The 19,504-nt window shown below is 43.1% G+C and overlaps 2 protein-coding genes across 4 annotated transcripts; both read right to left on the reverse strand.

Annotated features, from left to right (window-relative positions):
- Positions 1–3,245: 3,245 nt before the first annotated feature.
- On the reverse strand, positions 3,246–6,534 carry LOC136351251 (probable methyltransferase PMT21). The gene is made up of 5 exons (XM_066304943.1): positions 6,226–6,534; positions 5,596–5,933; positions 4,255–5,498; positions 4,056–4,133; positions 3,246–3,914 (listed from the first exon to the last, which is right to left on the reverse strand). The coding sequence occupies exons 2-5, from the start codon at positions 5,884–5,886 to the stop codon at positions 3,695–3,697; spliced, it is 1,833 nt and encodes a 610-aa protein (XP_066161040.1). The 5' UTR covers positions 5,887–5,933; positions 6,226–6,534; the 3' UTR covers positions 3,246–3,694.
- A 3,669-nt stretch (positions 6,535–10,203) lies between these two features.
- On the reverse strand, positions 10,204–18,467 carry LOC136353675 (glycosyltransferase-like At2g41451). Of its 3 annotated transcripts, XM_066304843.1 has the most exons (11): positions 18,038–18,467; positions 17,805–17,954; positions 17,684–17,736; positions 17,123–17,231; positions 16,844–16,978; positions 16,724–16,768; positions 13,946–14,133; positions 13,719–13,860; positions 11,685–11,731; positions 10,859–10,946; positions 10,204–10,763 (listed from the first exon to the last, which is right to left on the reverse strand). In XM_066304843.1, exons 1-11 carry the CDS (start codon positions 18,461–18,463, stop codon positions 10,482–10,484), a joined length of 1,665 nt encoding a protein of 554 aa, XP_066160940.1. In that variant the 5' UTR covers positions 18,464–18,467; the 3' UTR covers positions 10,204–10,481. The 3 variants fall into 3 exon arrangements, 2 of the variants coding, with proteins under 2 accessions (XP_066160940.1, XP_066160941.1); XR_010737067.1 differs by lacking the exon at positions 11,685–11,731; XM_066304844.1 differs by lacking the exons at positions 10,204–10,763; positions 10,859–10,946 and having other exon boundaries at positions 11,725–11,852.
- Between the last annotated feature and the right edge of the window lie 1,037 nt (positions 18,468–19,504).

Raw genomic sequence — 19,504 nt, forward strand, 5'->3', positions numbered from 1 at the left:
AAACAACATTGCTTGTTTCCCCTCCAATTTCTCTTTATGAGATTATCTTTTGTCAAGATTACTTTTTTGTGAAGAAACCACATAAATACTTTGATTTTTAGTGGTACCTTTACCTCCCATAAGATCCTCTTGTGGATTCTTACATTGGAATTGATGATCGCATTATACATGGATTTGACCGAAAAATAGCCATTTTTATGTAGCGACCAAATAAAACACCTTTCTTGACTTACAAGCCCAAAGGCTCATTTTTTTAAGACATCATCCCTAGATTAAATTAAAACTTTACATGAAGCTTGAAAACATAGCCAACGTGCTTCTGTTATTTTTTTACTTTTATTTTCGCTCCCAATTCATTGATTTTGTCAAAAGCAGATTAATTCATCTCTTGGTGAATACTTTCAAAAAAATTCATCTCTTGGTGAACAAAGAATCATTATATACCATTTCCATTATCTAAAAAACCAAAGAATTATCAAGTTTAATTACTGAACTGATATAGAGTTCTAGACTTCTTTTGAGACAGCTGTGCTTTTCAAATTGCAGATCATGTACTCTAATCCACACACAAAACAATCTGTTAGCTCTTTTTTTTAACGGAAAACAGTACTAGAGTGCCTTTTTATTGAATAGAGCAGGAGAAAATACAACCCCTAGGGACAAAAGAAAAAAAAAATCTGGAGCCTGTAGCTATACACTATACAAAATGCGGGATTAACTCGCGCAGCCACTTTACCCCTGCTAAAGCCCAAAGGTTAGCCTCTTCTTTGATTCTCGACATGAGGAAACTTGTTGCCACCTCTTTATGGTCAAAGATTCGCCGATTTCTCTCTTTCCAGATTTCCTATACAATTAGCATTATGAGTGATCGGAGCCCTTTTTTCGGAGCATTTGGCGTGTTTGCAAGGTTCTCCCACCACTGTTGCACTGACAGTGCCTCCTCCCATTGAGCCGGCTCAATCTGCTGGTAGCCCACCCATCCAGCAACGAGGCCCCATATCCTTTTAGTATATCAAGTGGCAATGAGATGCAGCGCCGTCTCAGCCTCGCAGCGGCACAGAGGACAAACACCCATTGTTTTGCCATCCCCTTGTCGCAAGTCGATCTGAAGTCCATACTCCATTTTGAATGATGAGCCAAGCATGAAATTTGCATTTCCCCGGCGCCTAGGCTTTCCAGATTAAGGAGTTGAAACTTGTGCTCGGTGTTCCTTGACATTACGCATGGTAGGCCAAGGAGGTCGTGTAGCGTCCGCTACTTGTGAATTTCCAGGTAATCTGGTCCGGTTCTCCAATGCCTAAGTGGACATTCCGGACCGCTTCCCACAGGACAACCAGTTGTTCAACTAGTTCTACTATAATAGGCGAGTGTGATTCCAGAGCTAGGTCCTGAACCCAGGCATCCTCCTCCTTTCCATTTCGAAGAGACCTCCCTCTGTTTTTAGAGATCACATAGACCAGTGGCATGAGGTCTCTGGGTCTTTGTCCCTCGATCCAGGCAAAATCCCATAAGTGCGTCGTGTTCTCATCTCCAATTGTTATCTTTGTTGAGGCGGCGAAAAGACTCCTGTCAATTTCATCGCAGGGCGTTTCCAGTCCCACCCAAGGCTTGGTCGGATCCTTCCACTCGTGCCATAACCGTCGCAGCCTCAAGGCCCTCGTGAATTTCTCTAGATCTAGGACTCCCAATCCTCCCTGACTGGTTGGCAAGCACGTCTTTTTCCAGTTGACTTTACATTTTCCTCCGGTGATATCTCCCGTTCTGGCCTAGAGAAAGCGATGGCGCTGCTTGTCTATTTGCTCAAGGGATTCCTTCATGGTTTTCAAGGCAGTCAGGAGATAGATAGGTTGTGTCGTAAGCACAGATTTGACGAGCGTGGTTCTCCCAGCTGCTGCCATGTTCTTCCCTGTCCAGTTTGTTATCCTTCCTGAGATTTTGTCAAAGATAGGTTGCAAATCCGCCTTTCGTAGTCTACCCAGTACCAAGGGGAGGCCCAAGTACTTTATGGGGAAGTTTGCTCTTACCACCGGAACGCCCTCAAGAACCTCCGTCAACTCAATGGTGTCACATCTGATGGCCGCCACTTGGGATTTTTGAAGGTTGGTGACGAGTCCAGTGGCAGTGCCAAAGCGATGTAGGATGTCTGCAAAAGCCGTGACATCGCCTCGAGTGGGGTTAATGAAGATGATTGCGTCGTCCGCATACATCGAGGTCCTCAGACGGGTCGTTCTCCCTCGCAACTTTGAGATTGCACTGAGCTCTGTTGCCTTTGAGAGGATTCGTTGCAGGGGGTCAATTGCAAGTATGAATATCAGTGGTGAAAGGGGGTCCCCTTGTCTGAGGCCTCTGCCATGCTTAATTCGCTGCCCTGGCGAACCATTGAGGAGTACTTGCGAAGTTGACGTTGAGAAAATAGCCCCCAACCAATCTCTCCATCTTGTTGGGAAACCCCTTCGCTGTAGCAAGGCAAGAAGGTAGTCCCAGCGAACGGAATCGAAGGCCTTAGTTATGTCTAGCTTGAATAGCAACATTGCTCGCTTCAAGCGGTGGTATCTTCTAGCTATGTTTCTTACGAAAAGGAAGTTGTCATGAATGCTTCTTCCTTTTATGAAGGCACTTTGATTGACCGAAATCAACGTATGCATGTGTGGCCTTAGCCGCAGCGCAAGCATCTTGGAGAAAATCTTGGCGATACTGTGAATGAGGCTAATTGGCCTGTAGTCCGCGACCCCCTCAGCCCCTTCTTTCTTAGGTATTAGGACGATGTTCGCGGAGTTGAGCAGATTTAGATGTGCACATATGAGATTATAGATTGAGTCTAAGACCAGAAGAATGTCTTCTTTGATGATTTCCCAGCAGACTTTGAAGAAGATCCCAGTGAAGCCATCTAGCCTTGGGGCTTTGTCGGTGGGCATCTCCTTAATGGCCCTATGCACCTCTTGCTCCGAGAAGGGCTCCCCTTTTAGTTTTCTTTGGCTTACAATTTGATATTCTCAGATGTAGTGTCACTGAAAAGTATGCCAAAGCAAGTGCTGCTGGTTGTGCATGGTGGTAGTGTACTGATGTGCCTCAGAAAAACAGTGCTTCGTCATGCTTGTTAGGGCAATTTGATTGCACATGGTAATAGTATTGTTTTTTCTTGAATAATGGTAATAGTATTGTTACTCGTTATATACTCTTCCTTCATCGATCGTGATTTGCAACAGCAAAACCCACAGCCAACTCTTGTTAATTTGAGGAACATATACCAACAACAATATCTTACTCCTGTAAACATTCAATTAAAATAAATATATAGCCGTTCCTATTGTTACAATCGTAGAAACAAGCTATGGCTAATACAAATGAACATTCTATATAGTAGTATAAAAGTAACTTACAGTTGTCCATTCTAAAAAAAAGTAATAACTTACAGCTGCCTCTTGGTGGTATTAATTAATTGGTCCCCTAGTAACTGTAAAAAATAATTGTGTGATAACTGGCAGAGAGTAGGAAGTATTGGATCCTATATTGGAGTATTGCTCATTTTATTTAATTTAATCATTATACGAACGTTCTTGTATCAGAGTGTGAAGTCTAGTGGGAGGGTGAAGTGCCTTAGGTTGAGCACTGTCTTGAAATCGTTGAGCAGATTTACATTGTGATCCCTCCAGGTTCGATCAAGGTGAGGCTATCAAGTTATTGATTTTTTTTTTCAATGCTGGGTGTTCTTTCCTGACCAAAGCTTTTTCTGGCAGATGAGGACCTTCTCCTTGTCTGCCTTGTGTTCGGTGTCATGCTTGTCACAGTTCCATCTCATTCCTTTGGCAATGGTGGCTACAGAATCCAGAAAGTAGGCGTTCTCGCGGATTATGGCATAACCAGTGGGACGAAGGATACGGTCCATCTCAAGAAGTACAAACTTCATCTCGCACCTGCAATTGCAACGTACGGTAAGTACGTGTTAATTGCACTTATTAACTGGATGGAGTATTTCTTACTTGCTTTCTTGTGAATTTGAAGTTAGAAATATAATGCTGAATTAATTAAATTGCAAGTGTACGTACGGTACGTACCTATGAGACTCTGCAGTAAACAAGCCATCAAGATGCAATAGATCGTACGTCCTGGGGTATGTAGAGAATGCCTCACACCTACAGTAGTAAGTAAATAATAGTAGAGTTGATTGGAAGTAAATAATAGTAGTTGAATAATTAATTAAGCTCATGCATATGGAGTAGTAGAAGAATGAATTGGATGAATGCAAATACTCACCAGTCGTGGTTGGTGCCGATGAGGCCTCTGTCGAAGACGACGCCGAGGGAGTTGGGTCCGTAGGAGGAGACGACGTTCATGACCCAGACGGGGTCCTTGATGAGGCTGGCGGCGAAGCCTCCGTAGACGGTGTTCATGTCCATCACGTTCCTGATCTTGTCGCTCCCCAGCGCCGGGAGCAGAGCCTTGTAGTGCTTGGTCCGGAGCTTCCACTTGCCATCGTCGTGCTTGAAGGCGGCGGCACTGCTCCCGGGGACGGTGGCGATGCGCTCTGGGGCGACGGCGAGGCGCTGCGGCCACTTGGGGGTGGCGTCGAGCGCCAGCTTCTTGTAGCGCGAGGAAGTGGAAGAAGGCGAGGTGAGGCAGGAGCGCATGGGCACGTACCAGGCGGCGTCCGGGTCGACGCTGTCGTCGCACTTGGGAGGGGAGGAGACCGGCGTGAGCTTGTCGTAGCAGGCAGGGTCGGTGGACTTCTGCCACACGGCGATGTCCCCCTTCTTGCTGTAGGGCTTGAAGCACATGGAGGCGAGCGTCTTCTTGAGGCGGTCGAGGTCGGCCTTCTGCGCGGCGGCGGTGGTGTTCCAGCCGTGCCAGCGGTTCTCGTAGTTGACGGGCGGGCCGGAGAGCGCCCAGAAGCCCCCGGGGCGGAGCACGCGGTGCACCTCCAGCAGGTAGAGGCCGCCGAACTCTGTCCACGGGATGAGGCACCTGGAGCAGTGCGCCATGTCGAATGCCGCGGACGGGAAGGGCAGGCGCTGCGTGGAGATGATCCCCAGGATGGCCGGGATGCCCCGCTCCAGCGCGAACTGCACCTGCGCCTCGTGGTTGTCCCTGGGCGCCAGCGACAGCGTCAGGATGCCCCGCCCGCGCCCCAGCAGGTCGCCTCCCCAGCTGGCTACGCCGCATCCCGTGTCCAGCGCCGTGCGCACCGTGCCGTCCGTCATGCCCGGGATGAGCTCCGCCATGAGGTCTGCGTAGGCTCCGACGCCGTTGGGGAACATGGTGCCGCCGCCGGGGAAGATGAACTTGTCGCCTTCCTTGCGGAGCCAGTGCTGGTTGGACTTCTGGCTGTTGATCCAGTCGTAGGGGACGTTCCTGTACCAGCACTGGTCCTTGCTCTTGGGCCACCGGATGGGCGCCTTGTACCCCTGCGGCGGCGGCACCAGGCACTCCTTGCGCTCCACCGCCGGTGGGCAGTGACGCTCCATGAAGCTCAGCCGGTAGTTGCCATACTTGCGCCAACGCTGCAGATCAATCAGATACATCTCATCAGAATCAGATTGCTGCCTGCCTGCCTGCCTGCCTGCCGAATCTGAAATTAAGAAGCTAGATTGATAGTACCTTGGGATCGGTGCAGGGAGTGTAGTCCTGGTAGTCGGCGGGGCACTCTGGGAAGACGACGACGGCTTTGGTGTTGGTGTCCTTTTGAATGGCAACGGCAGAGGCAGAGGAGGAAGAAGAGGCCCCCTTGACGACGATGCCATTGACATCGAGCAAGCTGCGGCCGGTGCTGTAGATCCCGCCGAGGTAGAAGGAGAAGGCGCAGAGCACGACCAACAGGAGCGCCACCGGCACGGCTCTCGACCGCCCTCCCGCCGCCCTCTCGGGCTTTGCTTCCTTGCTGTACTTCATGCCTAGCTAGCTCTCTGCCACCGCACTCCACTCACTCACTCACTCACCTATATATATATGAGATTAATCAACCATAGATTCACAGGAGGAAGAGATGCAGATGCATAGGTCTCAAAGGAACGAGTCCCTTAAGATAAGGAATACTAAAACCAACCAACAAACAAACAGCCAACAATTAAGTACCCTGCGTTATTCCTGGCAACGTAATAGCGATCTATTGATATTGGTATTTGGTACTAGTGTACCATATATCTATCTATCTATCTATCTATATTTTGTTGCCCTGTGATCCATCTCAAAAGGAAAAGACGAACAACAAGTAACAGAGATAGTTAGTACCTGGGGGACTGCAGTGCCGGCACCCGATAGAGAGTATGTAGAGTAGTAGAGCTTGATTTGAGAGGGATGACCCCAAGAGAAGAGAAGAAATAATATCGATCAACTAGTAGCTGTTTAATTATGTGTGTCGGCAGCGGCGGGATGGAGCCAGCGGGCAGGGATCACTCCAGAATCCAGATAGGAGGAGGATACAGCAGCGGATTACTTTCCTAGATACTACAAGACAATTAATCAATCGGCGTTCAGCAGACTCTTGCATGCATGGCGAATCGAGAATTGAAGCAAGAGAACGGTTGCAGCGGAGGAACCGGGAGAGAAATGTGGAGAATTGCTAGCTCTCTTTTTATAACTAACCAAACCCCCAGACAAACCTAGCAACAAACAAACAAACAAACAATTCGACTCGAATATATATTACTAGCTAGGATTGCAAGAATTAAATGTTTTTTTTTCTTTGCCCCCAGCTACTCTGCATCCATGGATCGTCGATCGAGCAGAGCAGTTTTCATTTAAAGGCCTAGGAGGAGGAGGATAGCAGAAGAAACATGCACTACAAATAATACTAGAAGAGATGGATGGTGGTATGGTAGCTGCCCATTAACCAGTTAGTTACCGGCCCGGTTAGGCGCACGCCCATCTGGACTGGACTGGCTATCCTCCTTTGAAACTACCGGCCGGAGTAGCTTAATTACTCCAAATTTGTGAGACTTTGGCCGACTTATTTTAGCATCGAAAAATATACTACATTGTTCACCACATTTAATTTATCCACCCCTCTCTTTGATTATATTAGATTGAGGAGTTACAAGGGTGCATGTGACACGCAATGCATGCCCTTAATAATACTCTGTTTCAAAATATAAGAACTTTTTTTATCTCGACACAATTTTCGAGGCACTACTTTGACCAACGATATATATAATTAAGACGTTTTAAATAAAAAGATATGTATATTATGATGATTTGTTTAATGATAAATCCAGTAACATCAATATAAAATGATTGATCTTTTTTTTTATTTTTTACTATCAATGATCAAATTAAAATCGTTTGTTTCTTTATATTTTAGTATGGAGGGAGTAATGTTTAAGCATTTTCACATGCTATTCTCACTACCTTATAAGTTAAGCCGATCTCAATGTCCATCATATCAGTATCAGTTTGGCAGTGGTACACTGGATGCATGCATGTCATGGATTCGGCGGATTTGCATTTAGCTTAGCTATCAGCGAGTGATCGATCGATGTGGTGAGTGCAGTGGACTAGCTAGTGGAGTATGAGCTAACACCACCCGCGGACACTAGCTAGCTTTTGACGGACGCGCAATTGAGAATAAATAATAATAATAATAATAATCAACGCAACTCAATAAAGCTATCTCGATCGTCAGGTCAGACCCAGCTAACACGTATGGTCCTCACAATACACTTGTTGCTAGTAATACTTAATTAACCTGCATGCTCTCCAGTAGCAAAATTAAGCACTTGTCTCCAGCTTTATCCTATTAATTCAATCCCTTAAAAAACAAATGATTTGTAGGACTATATATATTAGTAGGGTTTGATAAAAAGGGTTTATTAATTGTTTGTCGAGTGATTTATCGTTGTTTAGTTTGATACTGAAAATCGATGGATCGGAGGGAGTCGGTGGATCGCGAGCTGCTAATAGTAGGGTCCCATGCACGTGCAGGATGCGCCGCTCCGCTCCGCGCCGACGATCCAACCATCCAAATCCAACGCGGGCGCGTGACTTTTGTTTGGAAGGATCTGCGGCCTTAAATTCGCCTTCATTTGCCTGCCTGTCAACCAACGAATATTTGTTTTGCATCTGTCGGTGCCACACACACTACTACACTAATACACTAGCACTACATATATAATAACCATGTCAATTACTTCCTCCGTTTCACAATATAAGTCATCCTAACATTTTTTATATTCATATTGATGTTAACGAATCCATACATATATATCTATCTAGATTCATTAACATCAATATGAATTACATATATATCTATCTAAATTTATTAACATCAATATGAATGTAGAAAATGCTAGAATGACTTATATTGTAAAACGGAGGGAGTAGTCCTTTATTTAGTACTCTACTCTCTCTTTCTAAAAGAACTCAACTAGAAAGGAATGTGATCTTAGATTCATTGTATTAGGAGGGGTCACATCCCTTTCCCTTTCTAGGTTGAATTTTTTTTTCGAGACGAATGGAGTACATTGCTAGCACCTCGAAACAACCCATTGCATATCCACTTCCAAGATAATTAATTATATACATAATATCATCATGAGACCTCACGTGGAACCAAACTAGCTAGCTAGTGATCTAACTTAATTAGATCGAGCAAATATTGTCACCTCGTGTGTCTCTCCATCCCAATTTCTATCACATCTACTCCTCCACCTCCCGAGCAAAGCACTTCGAACACTATCACTCCTTAGCAGTGCCCCTGAGTTGCTTCGGCTCTTCAGCACGCACTGTCGTTCGAGCACATTTGTTTCCTTCCTACACGTACCACACCCCTTCCAAGCCCGTAGCCTATCTTGAGTTCACCGTATTGATATTCAGAGATCCACTGGTGCATCCTTCGTAGCTAGATCAGTCAACGACGCAATGTCCCAATCTCGATCAGATGCCCTCTTCTCTCTTAATTTGCCGCCTCTTTCCTCTGCCACATCGATCTTCCCATCGCCGTTGGCTCCTCCCGATCTCTGGCCGGTGCCTTCTCCAACTGTTTCCCAAGTGCCACCACACCTTGTACTTAACCTCGCGCCACATCTTCTCCTTCTCCTACGGTCCATCAACTCTTGATCAGTGGCACTTTTTAGCCATGTTGTATCCTAAGCATCGATGCGTCCTCCCAAGGTCGGGCGTGCCTATGCATGGTCGATGGATTAAGCTCGAGCTTTGTTTATTTGGTTGATGTATTCAGCTTATATTTGATACTCCCTCCGTTTCAAAATGTTTAACACCGTTGACTTTTTAGCACATGTTTGACCGTTCGTCTTATTAAAAAAAATTGTGAAATATGTAAAACTATATGTGTACATGAAAGTATATTTAACAATGAATCAAATGATATGAAAAGAATAAATAATTACTTACATTTTTTGAATAAGACGAGTGGTCAAACACGTACTTAAAAAGTCAACGGTGTCAAATATTTTGAAACGGAGGGAGTATTAAATTTGGGATATAGTGACTGGATATAGAAAGTCTGTTGGAATGCGCAGGACGATGGAGTCCTTTATATGAAGAGGCTGGCTAGCTAAATGGAGATACAAAGAGCCAATTTTGAACATGCTCCTTGAAAATGGATATATGGGATAAGTAGCTAATTATACTAGCGTGCAACAGGAAATTAATCGATTAATTAAAGAGATGATTCTACAAACCGACCATTATTCTGCATGCATGCTTTGGTAACCTGTCGTCCTCCCTCCAGTTGTCCCGGTCGGATCTAGATTAGTGCAACGCGATCACATTATTTCATTCTGGCTGCTGCCGGCTTTGCTATTGCTACGCGATCGAACAAACAGTGCGCTCGCGTGCACAGGATCGAGTAGCCTTTTCGTTGCGAGTACGCAACATGAAAATTACGCATGTCACAACAAAACTATTGCTATTTACCACTAGGTACTACCTACAACTACAAACTTCAGTTCGATTTTATTTTTGGGATTCTTCGGTTCGAATTACTTCTGCACATAATTAATGTGGGGAACCGTATTTATTTAATTTAAACTCACATGGGCGTACCATTTCCATCCTTCTCCCTTCCTCTTGGTGTTAAGTTGTTGCATAAGAACTGCGCTAAATGGATAATTAGGCTCCCCTATTCCAATGGGTTTACACTAGGGGTTTACAGATGTAATAATGCATTCATGTATGCTTCTTCTGGTAAGAAGAAATCATTGCCTACATCATCTTTGGACTGAGACTGTTCCCTGATTAGGACTTTGCAGATAAAGATAATAATGTCAACACACCAAACAACATTTTATATGTGTAACAAGATCTCTTACGAACTCTATATGTGACTCCATGTTCGCAATAATATCTTCAAGTGCAAAATTTCTGTATGTTTATGTGGACTGAAGTACTATATATATACTTTCATCACCAAAAGGATGCTCACTAAAAAGTTAGCTGCCACAAACCGTAGAGACAGTTTGGTCATCCATGCTCATGTCAGTACCAGAGGTAACTTGCAATCAAGAGGAATTCTTGCAAGTGGTGATTCACTAGCTAAGCTCCAGGAGGTGATTATCCAAACTAGGTGGTGACAAAGGTGGAACAGCAGATACATTACTATCATGGCTGGCAGGCTCAACAGCGTGCAGTATTTTCCTGGCAGATGCCTGAGAATTAGCTCTGATGAATTTTCTAGATACCTTTTCTAATTTCGTATGATTTTTGTTTTGAACATTGTTTTCCTTCAACGAGACCTTGTCATTCACAAGTGATTGGGCAGCTGCAATGGAAGAAGTGAAGACACCAGACTCACGTAGACCTTGAACAATTGCCTAATACGAGAGGACATACATGTATATGTAAGCAGTAAATAGCAACAAATTCGACAACAATGTCTGGAGAAAAGAGCACCATGATTATTACGCACCATTGGGGTGTATATGCGAGTCAGCACTCCTTTCCTGAGAAGCTTTAGATTGAGCTGCTTATCATTCCACACAACTCGTTCATTGTACCTACAAAAAAGGCAAATAGTGCAATTACCAGGTGTTTGGTATCAGAATAATTGTGTAGAATTATACCAAATCTCATAACAAAACCAGCCAAAGGGTCTGTTTGGACTTTGGATAAGAGGGGTTTGGAGCAAAGTTCTTGTTGCTAGTTAGTTCAAACGTTTGTGATACGTATTAACAATTCAATATATAATGTTTGCAATTTGCGAACAAACTAAACCCCTTAGGGTGCGTTTGGTTGGGGGGAGTTTTTAGGAGGGATTGGGAGTTTAGAGGGATGAGGCTATTAACTATTCTGTTTGGATGGGAGACATGAGAGTTTTGATGGGATGAGGATGAGGAATTGAGAGAGGAGCCCCCTCCTTTTCAAAACCTACATAGGGGTGGGAGTTGGGAGGGAATCCTCCTTTACGTTGCCTAAACAAATCTCGGCCATCCGTTTTTATAAGATCTAGTATCTATCTAAACTCCCTACAACCTCTACCAAACAAGAGATTGACATTAAAAATCAAATTCCAATTTTAATCTTACCATAAATTCCCTCATCTAAACTCCCAATCCTCTCCCCTTAAGTTGCCAAACAAGCATGGTCATGTGAATTAGAATTAACAAATTTGCAATCTGGGTACAATTTTGTCGCAGGAGTTATAGAAACTAGCAAATTTCTTTCTCTGGTGAAAACACAATAACAGAACATCACATAAAACCATAAAATGTAAATAAGAAAACTTTGAAAATTACCAGCGAAGCATTTCCTCTTCACTAGCAGTTGATGCGATTATAAATGCCTGTGTAGCAAATGCTGAAGTTAGATGGAAGTGGAGACAGTCTCACCAGGAAGCAGCAATAGCAGTATTGTTACCATCGTAATGCAAAAGCAAAGATTCACGCAGGCAAAGAGACTCTCTACTGCAAAGAAAGTAAAGAAATAAACAACAAAAGACATCACCAACAATGTATAACATATATTACTTGGAATCACATTGTGATGTTCTATAATTAGCACAATCAGTGAGGTATTTAGCGTTTTGCTTTCAAAGATATTGACTTTGCTTTGATTTGCCTGTAGCTGATATTTCTATTTCGTGTGCTAACCATTGAATAGCATGGTTTTTAAGGCGGCAACGAGTAAGGCGAGGACGCCTTATGCAGATAGAAAAATAGGAAATGAAGGACTTTTTCATAATATCTACAGAGTCCAAGGACTAAAATAGAAGATGAAAAATAGGAAATGAGGGACTAAACCATAAAAGGCAAATTTTGCTATAGGACATCTAAAATTTGTGTAATTTGCTAGTAGACATCGCAAAAACGTGTTATGGCTAAAAGACGCCCTAGGAAATTGTTAATTTGCTGAAGGACACTTTCAGCTTAATTGGAGAGAGAAATTATTCAAATACATAAGGATACCCCTGGGGCCATATGCTTCAAACATGGCATTGGAGTGAAAATATGGAAATTATGCAACTCCTAATTTGCCATCATCCTAAGTACATTTCTAGCATACATTAAATTCCATCTTCACTCCAGCCTCAGCTTAGAAGCTTTTGGTCCTAGGGGCATTCTCGACTTCTTAAAGAATTTCTCTCTCTAATTGAGTCGAAAGTGTCCTCCAGCAAATTACCAGTAATCTAGGGTGTCTTTTAGCCATGACACGTTTTTGCGATATCTATCAGCAAATTACACTAATTTTGAGTGTCATGTAGCAAAATTTGCCTAAAAAAGAGTAATGCCAATCAAATCATTTTGATTTCAATGGAGCTAGCTGTATAGGGTTATCATATCATATGATTCAAAATGGGCTCAAATAATTTAGTTATAGTGATTTTCTTACCATCATTGGTTCCATCTTATATTTTTAGACTCATTTTTTTTGTGGATATAGAGATACTAAAGTGAGAAACGACAACATCTTGACAATCTAAAGTATATACCAATGGCCGATCTGCTTTTAGGATAAAATGGACAACAAGATAGTATAGTTTCATTATGTTACAACGCCTTTGGGATTTGTTAGTATGACAGGAAGTTAAAAATAGCTGACCAACTGTAACTGCTTTCTAAAAAGATACATAGACATTTTGTCACATTATCGATAGGCCAATGGTCCAATACTAACAACTGAGCAAAAGGAAGTTGTAAAGAAAGAAATTTATATTTTGTGCAGCAGAGCAGTAAAAGAGATAGTTGTCAGGCAAGTTCACTTCCTTGTCCAGTTGTCCTCAAAGTAAGGATGCAAGTGGGACAAGCTAGCGGGTTCCACTTAATCTAATTATAGTTGTATCTATATTTATTCATCTATTTTTGTACTGTTGGCTAATGTACTTGCATCCCTACCTAAATGAAACAAGGACAATAAGATTAAGTGAAGTAAAAACAACACAATACAGATATCAGAAATACAATACACGCACATGAGATATTTTAAGATTCACAGTTTATTTTCTCTTTATACTATTTATTCTTTAAGTGACAAATAACTATACAATCATAAACACTTTCTCGCCGAAAATCAAAATAACAAATACATTACTAAGTGCGTGATCGCCACCCGACAGCATTTTAATTTTGTACAACTCACAATTTCAAAAAGAATGTAAATGCTTCGAAAAGGTTATTGAACACCTAAGAAAGACATTATGTTTACATGATTTAGATCCTTAGGAAGAACTGGATACATTGGCCTTTTTAGTCTTGGTCATAAGACAGTATATGTAAAACCATTGAAAAAAAGAATTTTATATTACTTGCTAAAGAACAAGTAGCCTGACTTACCGCTCTGTCAAAATCCAACATGAAGCATCTTTTCACATCGTCTTTTGTGGGTTTGCATCCACAGCGATCACGTCTAGATGTTAAGTCTGAAAATTTTGTGTATGTATAGTGCAAAACAGCAGCCTCCTCCAGCTTGATTTCACTGAGTTATGCGGCGGCAATATTGTGTTAATTAACTCCCTGGAAATGCACATTGTGAAAAATATCTCTGTTATGGAGCTCCTTACTTTGGGCTCTTCGCATAATTGTGCCATCTGTGTGCACCATTTGGGCGCAGATGATCTTGAACTCGGGCAGCAGATTTTCCATTACCATAAGTGAGAAAATAGTTAGGATTTCCACGTGTTGCTTCCTTATACATGCCAAAGTAAGTATCTTTTGGGAGATGATCATAATTCTTCTTAAACATAGATACCTGGTAAGACATTGGTGCAATGTATACCGACATTAATCATGATGAGATTGGGTTAACCATAAAAGTATGAAATGTGAATGTAACTTCATTAGAGATCACTCATTTGCTATGCTAATTGATGATTATGCAAATAAGCAACATGATTAGTTGCTAGCTGTATATGAGAGGTACATCTTAGATGTCAGGATACTAGATATCTCACAAGATAGGTATATTATATAATAGTTACAGAAATGTTTAGGCATAAATTTCAGGAAAAGCCATGAGTTTTGTGGGGTAAAGTTGCAGAAAGCCAAGCATCGTGGTTTGTGGCACATAACCCCTAGTTTTATGGTCTTAAGATTCCACAATACACCAGTCTCAATTTAGTCCCAAATAATACAACATGTTGGACATTAACTCTGTTTCCAATGTTATGCTATTGTTTGTTGATTACTTGATTAAGGCTGAGTTCTAAACTTCAACTCCAAACTACAACTTTTTTGTTTTTCGTTAGCACGCTTCCCGAACTGCTAAACGGTGCTTTTATACAAAAAAATTCTATATAGAAGTTATTCCAAAAAATAAAAGTAAGAAACAAATTTTCAAACTTATAATAGTTAATACTTAATTAATCAAGCACTAATCAGCCCCCCTGTTTTGCGTGCTGCTAATATGCTACTTCAATATGGAGTTTCAAACAGGCCTTAAGATGACCGGTTTATGTTGGTTCCGACATATTGTGCCAAAAATGGTAAATAATAGCCAACCACAAGATATAGGGATTTCTGAAATCTATATACTCTCTCTATCCCTAATATAAGGCGTGGTCAAAGTTGGCACAGTCTCCAAAACTAATCTTTAATTTATAATTTCTCATATACTAGAAGGTTTATAGCAACAAAACTATAACCATATGAAAGTAAATTTAAGGGCCCCTTTGAATTGGAGGAAAAACATAGGGATTTTAGAGGATTTAATTTTTAATGATATAATTTTTAACAAATAAAATTCATTTCATATTATACTAAGTGTTGGTCAAATATTTTAAAGGTTGAATCTTGAAATGCGTGCGCGCCTTATATTATGGGATGGAGGGAGTAGTATATTGATGAAAGATTATTTGTTGCATACATAAAAGAATTATGATTTCTCAATTTGCTTTTGTTTTCTTTTTGGGCAATTTGTTAAACTAACTAGGTCCCATGTCCAGTACTCCCTCCATCTAAAAATCTAAGACTTATTTCTTTTTGCACCAAGACCAATGAGCAATTAATTCATTCACCATGTGATAAAACCAATGAACATGCAACCAATAAGTACTAAAATGACTTCACATGGTGACTACAAATAGGACTTAAACTTTTGAAAAAACCAAAGAATGGAATATGTATTAAACTTTTGGATGGAGGGAGTATATAGTAAAAAAATGCTGTTTCTGTAATATGCCCAATTATAGTGCACAAGTGTCTGGAATGAAAGATGTTGCAGTCCTGTACTTGTGGGTAACAACTAGCATGAGATTGCATCAAGATACAATTTACATATTGAGTTTAAATTATGGGACAATTGCTTATTTGACCTTGTTTTGAACCCTAACTACCAATTTGACCCTACTTTTTGGAGTTTGCTTATTTGACCCTCCTTTTCAAAAACGAAGCTCCCGTCTGACCTGTTTCCACTAGTCCGTTAAGTTTTGATTTAAAATAAAAAAAGAAATGTAACTAATATTCATAATATCCAGAATACCCTTAGGAAACCCTATCCATCCACTCAACCCTATCCACATTTCTCTCTTCTTCCTGCACGACTTGCGGCGGCGGAGCTGAGGGGGCGGCGGCGGCGCTCTGAGGGAGCGGAGGGAGGGAGCGGCGGCAGCGGTAGCTCACGGAGGGGCGAGTTGCAGTGGCGGTGGCGGCTGAGGGGCGCGGAGGGAGAATATCCACGCTGCCGGCGCCTCATGAAGGGAGGGAGCGGTGGCGCAGCCGGTGCGTGGAGGAAAGAAGGAAGCAGCGCCGCTGCCGCCGGATCCGCCGACCGCAGCTCGAGCTCCACCGCTCGGACTCACCGCCGCCACTCCTCGTCGTCGTTGTCACCAGGGCCGGCGCCAGCTCGCTGTCTCACCTTTTGCCGCCTCTCCCTGTGGTGGATCCGTGGAGGAGAGGAGAAGAACTCGCCGCCGCCACTCCTCGTCATCATTGTCGTCACCAGGGCCGGCGCCGGCTCGCTGTCTCACCTTTCGCCACCTCTCCTTGTGGTGGATCCGTGGAGGAGAAGAGAAGAGAGAAGAGAGGAGAGGAGGAGAGAAGAGAGAACTGACGGGTGGGTCCCACATGTAATAGGGTCAAATGAGTAAGGGCAGAAGAGACATTTTGTGCTTCAGTTAACACCGTTTGATGCCCTTAACAGAATAGGGTCATATTGCATCTTCAATTTTGAAAAGGAGGGTCAAATAAGCAAACTCCAAAAAGTATGGTCAAATTGGTAGTTAGGGTTCAAAACGGGGTCAAAGAAGTAATTGCCCCTTAAATTATTGAATAAATGGAAAACCTACCAAATTATCAAACAGAGTTACTTCCATCTAGCAATGACATCAAAAAATGAATTTTACCTCGCTGAATGGATCTTTTATATCATCTCGTTCAACACTGCTTTCCTGCAAATAATTACTGAGGAGTTTGGCACGCTTTGCGAAACAGTGTCACACTTGATTTGACTTAAAGTTACTTACATAGTTTGGAAAGATAACCATGTCAACATCACCAGGGACGTCAGCTAACAAATGTCTGACAGAATACTCAGCACCTCCACCAGGATATAGTAATTCATCAGTGTCTAGATGTATGATCCAATCCATTGCCGCATCCTTACATGAAGAATAACCACATAAAATGTGAACATAAACTAGAGAACCAAATGATTTTACCACAGAAAACTATCTATGCAAAAACAAACTGAGAGTTCATTCACGAAATAGTTGCAGTGAGTGACAATATGGGAATTGGCATACCCGAGCCATCACAATAGCCATCTCCATGTTGAGCGATTGTTTCACAAATAGTTCATAGTTGCAAGGTTTGTAGAAAAAACCTGCAAGCCATGTTTCGTTCCAGATTCGACTGCAGGTCAGTCAATGAAAAACATCAGAATGTTATTTGTGATAGTATTTCAGTTCTATCTCCTAATAGAAGCATCTGTTCCAGTATGAACATTTTATGGTTAATGGAAAGCTATATCGGCATAATCGTTGCAAGAAAATATCATAAAATATATAGCGTGACAAGTCAAACAAAGTATTTCTCAAGTTACACATTGAAATTGAACAGTGTAATCGAACAGCATTATGTTAGACCCTCGACAGGGATAAGGCCACTTCATGCTGATTGTCTACACCGTGATAGAAGTTAGGCCGATTTGTTCATGAAATGTATTACACATGGCATCCCTAGTCTGCAGAAGGCCTCTTTCATCCTTGGGTACTAATCCTTTATCTGTGGCTGGTAGCAGAAAAGAAGGTGGTACAGAAACAAAAATCTAATCGAAGGCAACGGAATGAGAAGACCAAGCTAACCTCCGGGCCTGTTGCTCCTCAAGTTCCTGAGTCCTGTACACCACCTTCACTCCCTGCGGCCCCAAGAGCAGAAAATTAGCCTGAGAATTTGGCCTTGGAACAAGGAGAAAAATATACCCACAGGAATGGACTCAAGGACCCCCGCGACTTGGGGCTTGGCCGCCCTGCCCTCGACGAAGAGTAGGAATTGCGCGACGCCGACAACCTTGTGGTAGAAGAGCCACGGGAGGATCTGGTCCAACCCGGCGGAGGTGCTCGTCTGGACGCACACCTGAAGGCGAAGGCGCATCACATCTTCACATCTTCACATCACACGGCAGGCAGGCAGGCAGAGCGTTGCAAGGATCATCATACCTTGGGGTGGAGGGCCGCGTCGGAATCGGAATCGAAAGGGAAAGACCAGCCGCGGAGGTAGGGGAAGGAGGGGCCAGAGGAGGCGATGAGGACCTCGCCGCATGCGGAGGAGGGGAGGGAAGGTGGCGTAGGATCAGTCATGCCCATGCCGGGGAAGGCGTGGGGGGGCCATCGCGCGGTGGGATCGTCGACGCCGCCACCGCGCCACTGCAGAGCGAAGGCCAGGGCGGCGAGCGCGAGTGGAAGGCCCGTCAGGAGGAGAAGCAAGTGGCGCCACGCCGCGCCGCCGACACTGCCGGAGGGAGCCGGAGCCGGAGACGGAGCCTGAGGCGGCATCTGGTCGGCGGCGTCCTTCTCTCCGCGCTGCACTTTCTCAGGATGGATGGATCCCGTTTCCACTGGAATTGTCAACCCTGCCCAGCCCATCAACAAGTACTCCTACAAAGGACACAAAATTTAGTGATTTTGCGCCTCCGGCCCAAATATTTTTTGCCCCGGATCGTTGGCTAGAAAATTCATCAATTTTAACTTTGGCTGTGTTTAGTTCCACGTTAAAATTAGAATTTTGAAGAAATTAGTACGATGTGACAGAAAAGTTAAAAGTTTGTGTATGTAGGAAAGTTTGATGTGATGGAAAAGTTGAAAGTTCGGAGAAAAAAGTTGTGAACTAAACAAGGCCTTTACTAGCAAAAAGTTGCATTGCACCGGGTGATTGCGGAATGTGTACGGTGACAAAAAAATGTATTACATGATTAGGATTTAGGTTTTCATGATATGAGCCCTTCAAAAACAAATATTCCTTAGAAATAAAAAAATTTGTAAAAAAATAAAAAAAAATAGGCCCATTAGCCCTTACTTTTCTGGCGAACCATGAGTCATGATGGCGACCACCCGGAGTAACAACGATGACATCACAACACAGCCATGAGCGACGTACTCATGGCGTCCATGTCTCTGGTGAGCCCTGGCAATGGTGGAGACCCACGACCAAAGCGAAGCCGGCCAGCTCGTGTTGCACGGCGCACTGGCAATTTAAGGGGCAATTTAAGGGGCAATTACTTCTTTGACCCCGTTTTGAAGGGTTTAGGGTTTAGGGCAATTACTTCTTCCGTTGCAACGCACGGGTACTTTTTGTAGTGATTGAAAATATTGATTCCTCACTGTTCCCTTAACCATCGTCCGTTCTTGTTTTTTCCCGAGTTTTGCAAATTGCTTTGATTTTGATAAAAAGGGGAAAGAGGAGATAGAGTGGATCAAAAGCCCTCAAGAAAATTTTCCTTTTCTTTCCTTTTCGACGTCTTTCTCGTTTTCTCCCGTTTCTTCCTTTTTGTCATTTTTTGTGGTTTTTTTTGGCGCTGAACCCTAGCCGCCGCCATGTCAATTTAACTTCCCATGGGTTTTCTCCTCCAATTGATTGCAAAATTTGATTTTTCCATTTTTCCTTAAATTTTTTTGTCGATTTGGCTT

This window comes from Oryza sativa, chromosome 10 (genome assembly GCF_034140825.1).
Source record: "Oryza sativa Japonica Group chromosome 10, ASM3414082v1".
Classification (NCBI taxonomy): Eukaryota; Viridiplantae; Streptophyta; class Magnoliopsida; order Poales; family Poaceae; genus Oryza; species Oryza sativa.